Source organism: Lontra canadensis, unplaced genomic scaffold, assembly GCF_010015895.1.
Source record: "Lontra canadensis isolate GAN:19392208 unplaced genomic scaffold, GSC_riverotter_1.0 scaffold12, whole genome shotgun sequence".
NCBI classification, from domain to species: domain Eukaryota; kingdom Metazoa; phylum Chordata; class Mammalia; order Carnivora; family Mustelidae; genus Lontra; species Lontra canadensis.
In genome coordinates, this window is record NW_022631006.1 from 5,760,583 (window position 1) to 5,770,372 (window position 9,790).

At 48.8% G+C, this 9,790-nt stretch overlaps 1 protein-coding gene across 4 annotated transcripts; it reads left to right on the forward strand.

Moving 5' to 3' along the window:
* The first annotated feature begins 4,332 nt into the window (after positions 1 to 4,332).
* On the forward strand, positions 4,333 to 7,311 carry LOC116866991 (chymase-like). Of its 4 annotated transcripts, XM_032856235.1 has the most exons (5): positions 4,333 to 4,429; positions 5,098 to 5,248; positions 5,976 to 6,111; positions 6,337 to 6,591; positions 6,995 to 7,310. In XM_032856235.1, the coding sequence occupies exons 1-5, from the start codon at positions 4,375 to 4,377 to the stop codon at positions 7,136 to 7,138; spliced, it is 741 nt and encodes a 246-aa protein (XP_032712126.1). In that variant the 5' UTR covers positions 4,333 to 4,374; the 3' UTR covers positions 7,139 to 7,310. The 4 variants fall into 4 exon arrangements, with proteins under 4 accessions (XP_032712126.1, XP_032712123.1, XP_032712124.1 ...); XM_032856232.1 differs by having other exon boundaries at positions 5,976 to 6,591; positions 6,995 to 7,311; XM_032856233.1 differs by having other exon boundaries at positions 4,339 to 4,429; positions 5,075 to 5,248; positions 5,976 to 6,591; positions 6,995 to 7,311.
* Positions 7,312 to 9,790: the final 2,479 nt, after the last annotated feature.

The window sequence follows — 9,790 nt, forward strand, 5'->3', positions numbered from 1 at the left end:
CTTCTTTGACCTTTGCTGCAACAACTTCTTCCTAGAAACATTGCCAAAGGCAAGGAAATCAAGGGCAAAAATGAACTATTGGGACTTGATCAAGATCAAAAGCTTTTGCACAGCAAAGGAAACAGTCAACAAAACCAAAAGACAAATAATAGAATCGGAAAATATATTTGCAAATGACATATCAGATAAAGGGCTAGTATCCAAAATCTATAAAGAACTTACCAAATTCAACACCCAAAGAATAATCCAATCAAGAAATGGGCAGAAGACATGAACAGATATTTCTGCAAGGAAGACATCCAAATGGCCAACAGACATATGAAAAAGTGCTCCACATCACTCAGCATCAGGGAAATACAAATCAAGACCACAATGAGATACCACCTCAAACCAGTCAGAATGGCTAAAATTAACAAGTCAGGAAACGACAGATGTTGGCGAGGATGAGGAGAAAGGAGAATCCTCCTGCACTGTTGGTGGGAATGCAAGCTGGCGCAGGCACTCTGGAAAAAGGTATGGAGGTTCCTCAAAAAGTTGAAAATAGAGCTACCCTACGACCCAGCAATTGCACTACTGAGTAGTTACCCTATAGATACAAATGTAGTGATCAGAAGGGGCACGTGCACCCCAATGTTTATAGCAGCAATGTCCACAATAGCCAAACTATGGAAAGAACCTAGATGTCCATCAACAGATGAATGGATAAAGAAGATAAGATTTATATATACAATGGAACACTAGGCAGCCATCAAAAAATGACATCTTGCCATTTGCAATGATGTGGCTGTAACTGGAAGTTATCATGCTAAGTGAAATAACTCAATCAGAGAAAGACAATTATCATATGATCTCTCTGATATGAGGAATTTGGGAAGCAGGGTGAGGGTCATGGTGGGTAAGGAGGGAAAAAAGTGAAACAAGATGGGATCAGGAGGGAGACAAACCATAAGAGACTCAATCTCATGAAACAAACTGAGGGTTGCTGGGGGGTGGGGAGATGGGGGATAAAATGGCTGGGTTATGGACAATGGGAAGGGTATGTGCTATGGTGAGTGCTGTGAAATGTGTAAGCCTGATGATTCACAGACCTGTACCCCTGGGGATAATACATTATATGTTAATATAAAAAAAATAAGTCATAGTAAAAAAAATAATAATACTGAAGGATGCCTGGGTGGCTCATTGGTTAAGTGTCTGCCTTCAGTCTGGTTATGAGCCCAGGGTCCTGGGATTGAGCCCCCCACTCCCCCTCGTCCCCCTACCCTCCCACTTTCTCTCCCCAACCCCCGCCGCCACCCTTCACAGGTTCCTTGCTCAGCAAGGAGTCTGCTTCTTTCTCTCCCCTGACTTGTCCCCACTCCCTGCTCCTGCTCCTTCTCTCTCTCTAATCAATCAGTAAATAATATTTTTTGAAAATACTGGGGTGCCTGGGTAGCTCAGTCATTGGGTATCTGCCTCCGGCTCGGGTCTTGGTCCTGGAGCCTGGGATCAAGCCCTGCATTTGGCTCCTCCTCAGCAGGAAGGCTGCTTCTCCCTCTCCCACTCCCCCTGCTGTGTTCCCTCTCTCTCTGTGTCTCTCTCTGTCAAGTGAATAAAAAAATCTTGAAAGAGAGAGAGAGAGAATATAAAATAAAATACTGAAAATACCCAGGGCATGCACAGATGTGGACCAGCACAAGCTCTCATCCATTGCTGGGGGAATGCAAAATGGTATGGCCACCTTAGAAATACTTTGGTAGTTTCTTAGAAAACTGAATATATACTTATTATATGACCTAGAATCCTATTCCTGGCTGTGTATCTTACAGAAAGGAAAACTGAAGTTCACACAAAAACCTGTCTCGCTCTGAGGCTTGTCCAAAGCACCAAAATGCACCCTTTGCACCAGAGTGGGAGGGGGAGTCGTGGTGCGGGACTCAGGGTTCCCCAGTTGGAGGCCCCGAAGTGCAGAACCCTGGAAATGGAAGGCTGAGGAAGCAGGCGAGGGTTTGTGCACGGGCCTCGAGGCAGGCCCGGCCCCAACGGCCAGCGCCAGGGAGGGGACCCCCGGAGGCTGAGGATGTTCATAGAAACTCGATTCACAATTACAAAAACCTGGACACAATACCAACATCCCTCAGCAGAAGCAGCAGTGAAAGTTCTGGGGGCACCTGGAGGGCTGGCATCCCACTCGCTGCCACTGCTGTACACCAGGTGTCTCTGAAGTCTCGTGTAACTTCCCCTCACACCTACCCGACAGCCTCACCAGCCTTGGCCTTTAGCTAGGCAGCATTTGCCACTCAAGGAACAAAAGGAATCTCCTTGCCACCAAGAGCACAGGACATGGAGGGAAAAAAAAAACAAACAAAAAACAAGACAAGACAAATGAGACATCCTCAACAAAGAATGGTGATCCCAGGGCTTTGAAAGTAGTAAGAGGATAGCAGGCCACTCTAGGACTATCAGAAGACAAGTCACTCCGAATCCAGGAACACACCCTGACAGCATGACCCACAGGAAGCAGCATGGAGACTGAGGAGCAGGGCTGAGCCTCCAGGCGCTGACTCTCCCATGGGCAACACCCATTGATTAAATGAGCAACCACTTGAACGGAAATACTAATTGTTGCCTCTCCTGTCTCTCCCGGACCCCACCCGGAAAAGATAAGGCCACCCGGGCCACAATGTTAATTCCAAGATGCCGAAGACATTGGCCTGCCTGACCAATGCTGAGAGCGGTGGGGGTATGGTAGCATCCCAGGGGCCAGAGGAGAAACAGCCAGGGAAAAGAGCTTGCCCAAACTCATGAAAAGGGGCTCCCTAAGACTTTCCCTTCTCAAACACCAGCCTGTCGCAGGAAAGTAGAGGTCAGGGTATAGTAGACTCAACCAGCTTACATCCTTGCAAATTACTTTGCAAATACTGAAGGTAAACTAGTAGCAGTTAAATTAAGAAAACCAAGGTTGAGGAGGTAGTGGGGGGATAGGGTAACTGGGTGACCGGCATTAAGGAGGACACATGATATGATGAGCACTGGGTGTTATACGCAACTGATGAATTATTGAACTCTACCTCTGAAACTAATGGTGTAAGGGCCTATTTAGCCAGAGCGATTCCATCCGGTTAAACAGTAATTTTGTTGTTTTTGCAGAAAAACTTAAACTGACCCTGCCCCCCCACCAGGGACTTACTTAAAAGCAAGTCCAGGAAACCAGTCCCAGGTAACAAAGCCCAAATACAAGGGTGGGTCAGGCCAGGTGGAGACATCCAATCAGTGGGGCGCACATACTGTCTCTCCCTAGCTACCAAGGAGTGTGGGCCCTGCGTTTTGGGCGCCAATTCTGACCAAGGTGATAGGCTAGTTCAAATATCTACTATATGGTAAATTATGATTCAATTGGTCACTTGCATGTGACCTAGCATGACTATGCAGCTTTCTCTGTGTGTTCTCTGTGTGACCTCTGTGTGTGGTCAGGCTCAACCACATGGCCCTTGCCCTTTAAAAGTTAGTCGGTAAGGCAGGGAGGGGTCACCCTCTCTGTAAGAGGGGGGCCTGACCGGTCCATTTGATTCTCGATGCTTGGCGCGAAATAAAGCTTTGCTTGACCTTCGCTTTGTATCAGTCTCGCTCCTTTGATTACGGACCCATCAATGGTGTACTATATGTTGGCTAATTGGATTTAAATTTTTTTTAATTTTTTACTTAAAAAGAAAGAAAACTAGAGTGCCTGGATGGCTCAGTCATTAAGTGACTGCCTTCGGTTCAGGTCATGATCTCAGGGCCCTGGGATGGAGTCCCGCATCCGGCTCCCAGCTCAGCGAGAAGCCTGCTTCTCCCTCTCCCACTCCCCCTGCTTATGTTCCCTCTGTTGCTGTGTCTCTCTCTGTCAAATAAATAAAATCCTTTTTAAAATTTGAAAAAAAAAAAGAAAGAAAACTTGGTTATTCAAGAACATCACCTACAGAAGGAGGCAAGCCCAGCGAGCTCCAGCTTGCTTCAGGAAAATACAGCCCATGCTGCAAAGGATGTACCATGTGCCTGCTCCATGACACTGCTGTGTCAGTCAGATGCAAGATGGCACAAGCCCAGACCATCAGCTGTCCCTCTCCACCGCAGTTCTCACAACAGACATCAACAGGTGCGGAAGTTTACAGCCACCATAAAACCTACATGGCAACTGAAGGGTTAAAACCACTCTCTGTCACGTGCCCCCACTTCACCTCCAGCAAAACAGAGGGTAACTTGGAGGGAACTTCTGATCTTAGGATGGGAGAAGAAACCATGATGCCGCAGTTCCTGTGGTTACCAGCCCAGCCCTTTGCTCACTGCTGGAGTTATAAAACCCAAGACCAGAAAAGAGAAGCAGCATCTGCGTGGGGCACCCTCTCTGAAAAGATGCATTTTCTTCCCCTCCCCCTGCTGCTCCTTCTATGCTACAGAGCTGAAGCCGGTAAGTCTTGGGGTTCTTCCCTCTGGAACCGGCAGGATCAGCCCCCAAAACAAAGTTTAGTCTGAAGATAGCTGACTCTTAAACAAGGTTGCAGGATCTCGCAGCAGGAGTCTGGACCGAAGTTCCACTTGGGGTATGCCCACCCAAACTCCGCGGATACCCAGCCTGGAGTAGTTCCCAGGGACAAGGAACCCCACTGGCCAGGGAAAGCCCACAACAGGTGGGAGGAAGAGGGGCATCTCCTTGTGCTAGAATGTGAGATACTGTACAGAAGGTCCTATGTTCTCTTTATCCTCTGACTACATTTTACCTTGTAATGTGGCCATTCTGTGATGTTGCTCATGACCTACGGAGAGAAGGTCAAGGAACCTGGAGAGCTGCCCTGCACAGGGACGGAGGAGCTAAGGCACAGGCAGCATGGGAGCGGGGGAAATCTGAGGTGAAAAATGCCTGAATGGCATCTGCGGCCAGATTGGCTGTTATACCTGCAAGAAGGAATGAGAATTTATATGGGAGGCTGTGGATGGGGAGACCAGATACCAGTGGGGTTCCTCAGGGGGACGACGGGCAGGGTACAGGGTGAGGAGGAGATTCAAGAGAAGCTTTTCCCAACTTCCACCCAGCCTATGCATTCTCTGTGTTCAGGCCCTGGGGGCTCTCTGTTCCAGGGGAGATCATCGGGGGCACAGAGTGCAAGCCACACTCCCGCCCTTACATGGCCTTCCTGAAAATCACCACTCCCCGGAATCGCCTGATGTCCTGTGGTGGTTTCCTGATAAGACGGAACTTCGTGCTGACAGCCGCTCACTGTGCAGGAAGGTGACACAACAGGGTTCTGTTTATCTCCAGAGGGAGATAAACAGCCAGGGTAACAGCCAGGGATGCACACTTGGACAGCCTGAGGAGGGGGTCCCTGGACTGGGAGAGGCAAGGCTCGAATTTAAGGAAACTCTTCCCATGATTGATGGATGCCCTGATCTTTGATCACTGTGAGCTCAGCAACCCTACAAAGGAAAAAGGAGGCTCTAGCCAAGTGTCCTTCCTCCAAAAGTAGTTCCCATCTCCCTGACCCCAACAAATGAGATATGTGACCTTCAGGGGCCCACCCAGTTTTCCAGGCCACTTTCTCCCTGCCCTTTCCAAGAACACTGGCCTTTAGGTGTCAGGGACTTGACCCATCTTTTCCAAGGGAGGCCGAGAACAAGACCTACCAGGGACTCCACCACCTCCCTCTTTCCTCTGGCATCTCTTGCTCCAGAGGACTGGCTCTCATAAAGGGCTCCCTGAACTAGCAAGTGCTAACCCTGTCCCTTGGATCCTCCATGGCCAGCTCAGTCCCCAGCAATTCCTGAAGGTCCTGGAAATTGTCCCTGTTCCCTGAGTGAAATCTGAGCCCCCAAATGCCACAAGTGGCCCAGGAAAAGGGGGTGGTGGGTAGAGTCCAATAACTGTGATAGACTCCAATTCCCTTTCCTCAGAGTGGGCACATCCCAGGAGAAACTGGAGACCATCACTGTCTCTTCTTGTCCTTTCTTCTCCCTCACAGTTCCATAATGGTCATCCTCGGAGCCCATAACATACAAAAGAAAGAAGACACATGGCAGAAGCTTAAGGTCATAAAACAATTCCCTCACCCAAAATACGATGACCTTACTATTCGCCATGACATCATGCTACTGAAGGTGATAATTTCTTTCTCCCCCGTCTCCACTTCCTGTTCTCTTAGTTTTCTCCCTCAGGTACCCATTGCCCTGAGATATCCCCAGCCTGCCTCTGGACTCCAACCCCACCAAGTCACCCCCACTGGGTGTAGTTCTAATGGGAAACAATTTGCCCTGTCCTCCCGATTTCCTCCAACTACCCCGTCACCCCTTTCTAGCACTGACAACCCCTCATGCCCTTCACAGTTGAAGGAGAAAGCCAACCTGACCCTGGCCGTGGGGACGCTCCCCCTTACGCCCCATTTCAACTCCATCCTACCTGGGAGAATGTGCCGGGTGGCTGGCTGGGGCAGAAGACAAGTGAACGGAACAGGCTCCGACACTCTGCAGGAGGTGAAGCAGAGGCTTATGGATCCCCAGGCCTGCAGACAGTACAGAGATTTTGACCACAACCTCCAGCTCTGTGTTGGCAATCCCAGGAAGACAAAAACTGCATTTAAGGTAACCATCTGACATGGTTTCTTTCCCACAGATCACTGTTTGGGGTCCAGAACGTCTCCTGGAAGGAGATGGGGTGGGAAGACTGTCAGCCAGTGACAGGTTCTTAGATCATATGGGCCTAAGGAACTGGAATTGCTCCTCTGCAGATCTACCCCCGACCCCGCCATGCAGGCTCTGACCATCCGTCCCAGGCTGCTGCACAGCACACATGGGGTGGCAAGAAGGAAAAGGAAAAGGGCCATCAAACTAAGATGTATAATCCCATGAGAAGCCAGGGTTGCTGGGTCTGACCCGAGGTCTCACTGTTACTCAGGACTGGGACCCACAGGCAGGAATGGATGAATTCCCTGCTCACCTTCTGTGTGCTCTCTCTCCCCCACCCCTCTGTCCCTCTGTCCCACAGGGAGATTCAGGGGGCCCTCTTCTCTGTGCTGGGGTGGCCCAGGGCATTGTCTCCTATGGACAGTTGGATGCAAAGCCCCCTGCTGTCTTCACCCGAATCTCCTACTACCGGCCCTGGATCAATGAGGTCCTGAAGCAGAATTAAGCCTGGAGGGAGCCAGAGCCAGCCCAAGGGGAAATCTGGAACCAGACCTGAGCAGGCTCTCTGTACCACTTACTCCAGAGCTGCCTCTGGTCTCTGCTGAGACCCCACCACATCCCTCAGACCCAAAAGGGCTCCTCCAGGTCACAGAGTCCTCAGTAAACCTCAATAAAGACCCAGCTTCATGACGTAAGTATGTCTCCTCTCTCTGGCGCTCCTTCTCCCGACACAGAGCAACCAGCCCCCAGCATGGGCAGCCTACAAGCTTTGGAAGGAATGGGGTGTGGGAGGGAGGCATAAGTGTGAGAGAGACGGGGAAGAAATAATGAAGAAAAATTAGGGAAAGAAAGAAGAGAGAGAGAATCCCTGGAGAGGCAGGATCGGTATTTCCGACTTAAACAAGATGTTGCACCAGATCCTTGCTGTAATCATCTCCTCTACACCAACTTGGATTTACCTCTAGGTATTCGGAATCACTAAGAACAGTGTGAATCACAAGCAAAAATGTCAGATGTTTAGAGCATCCCTGACCTCTCCCCACTAGTTACCAAGAGTAGCACCCCTCCCCACTAAGTTAGCCAACCAGAAGTTTCTCAGGGCATTGCCCAGTGGTCCCCAAGGGGGCAGGGGAGTGGGAATCATCCTCAGTGAGAACCGCTGGCTTAAATATGTGATCTAGGGAAGGCAGTTGGTGTCACATAAGGCTCTCCTATAGTCCACCTCAATAAGATCTACCATCTGTGGAGCTTCAGTGTGAGATGGAAAGAAGATTGTCTGTCACTCCGTGCTGCAAAACAGAGAGCTAGAACAGATAAGAGGAGGGATAGCTTCTCAAGTTCTGCGTGGGCAACACCCAGCCACAAGGGCTGCACCCAAACCGGTAGGAAGTCAAAATCCTAGTGTCTACCCAACACAAGGTCTTGCCCATTGAGGGACTGGCTGGGGGACAGAAGCCAGGGCAGGAGGATGGGGAAGAGTACAAGGGGAGCCTCAGGCTGATAGCTCTCCTAGCTTCTGAGGGTATAGCAAGTCCCTGCAACTCCTTCTAGCAATTGTCTTCAAGACATTATCAGAGATAATGTCTTACACAAAGATTCATGGATAAAGATTTTAATCTCCACATCGTTAATAATTGAAAAATTGGAGGGGCACCTGGGTGGCTCAGTGGGTTGAGCCTCTGCCTTCAGCTCAGGTCATGATCCCAGTGTCCTAGGATCGAGCCCCGAATCTGGCCCTCTGCTCAGCGGGAGCCTGCTTCCCCCTCTCTCTCTGCCTGCCTCTCTGCCTACATGTGATCTCTGTCTGTCAAATGAATAAATAAAATCTTTTTTAAAAAACTGGAATCCTGACCACAGAACAAAGTTTAGATGGTAAATTCCTATGAATGAATATTTCAAATTCATTAAAAATTTGTGTTCAAAAACATTCGAAAATTCAAAATGTGAGTGCAATACAGGATTGTTGTTCCTGGGAAGACCTGGGACTTCTCCTCTCACTGTAAACTATCCCTTGACTGAACAAACATCCCTCCACCAGACCATAAGAGATTTAGAAGCTAACAGATCTCTGCCCAGATTATGCAATTTGTGACTGGGGCCATTATTTACTGAGTCTATGTTTTGTTTGTTTGTCTGTTTATTTAAGATTTATTTATTAGAGAGAGAGAGAAAATGAGCAGGGGAGAGGCAGAGGGAGAGGGAGAGAGAGAACCTCAAGCAGACTCTCTGCTGAGTGTGGACCCAGTGTAGGACTCGATCTCAGGACCCTGATATCATGACCTGAGCCCAAACCAAGAGTCACATGTTTAACTGGATGAGCCACCCAGGGGGCCCTACTGAGTCTATGTTTTTGATTAAATGATGAAACGTTTCTGTCCTTACTCAAAGTTAAGAGTACTTTCAACTTACCTGGATATTTGAAGTATTTGAAATTTTGTGGTTTTGTTTCTGTCACTTTGCTGTAGGGCTATGAAACACCATGGCTCCCCAGAAGAGGAGTTGGGTGCACTACTTCAAGTTCATGTCCTCATCATTTAGGAAAAGATTGCATTATTGGGCGGGGGTAGCCAGGAAACTGAGATCTTTGCTAATTTTTGTGATGGTTTTCCTAATGACAATCTTCTCTGATTTTCATCTCACACATGACCTTATCTGCATTGGGCTTGCAGGCTCTGAAAATGCAGCATGACCAACTGCAAGTTTTCCAACATCAGCCCCACCTCTGGGCCGTGAAATAGTCATATCAATGTGTTCTTTGGGCCTTTATCTCAAAGGGTCTGTCTGTCAGGTCCCAGCAGGGACAGAGGGCATAATTTAGAAAAAGTCCAATGGAGGATCTATGTGCAAAGAGAACAGGAATTTAAGTATTTTAGGAAAATTTAGGAAAAGTCCAATGGAGGATCTATGTGCAAAGGAAACAGGAAACCAATAGGTAGTGGTCATGTACCCCAGAACTGGCAACAGTATGAAGCCACCACTGTCCCTTTGGCATGAAGAGGGCTGGGTAAGGAGTGGTTACAGAAACACAGAAGGAGGGCTGAAGCTCTGCCTCCACTAGCTCGAGCTGTAGCAGCAGGATGGGAGCTGTGGGACCATGGGTCCATGGAAGGACCCTAACAGACACTGAGTATCTGATCTTGGGACATCAAGTGACTGT

What these genes read in the sequence shown, in the direction of transcription:
- LOC116866991 (XM_032856232.1), top strand. Translation starts at nt 4,375, where the DNA reads ATGCATTTTCTTCCCCTCCCCCTGCTGCTCCTTCTATGCTACAGAGCT. An exon ending in ATGCTACAGAGCTGAAGCCG is followed by an intron (nt 4,430 to 5,097) that starts GTAAGTCTTGGG and finishes TCTCTGTTCCAG; the next exon opens with GGGAGATCATCGGGGGCACA. An exon ending in GCCGCTCACTGTGCAGGAAG is followed by an intron (nt 5,249 to 5,975) that starts GTGACACAACAG and finishes TCTCCCTCACAG; the next exon opens with TTCCATAATGGTCATCCTCG.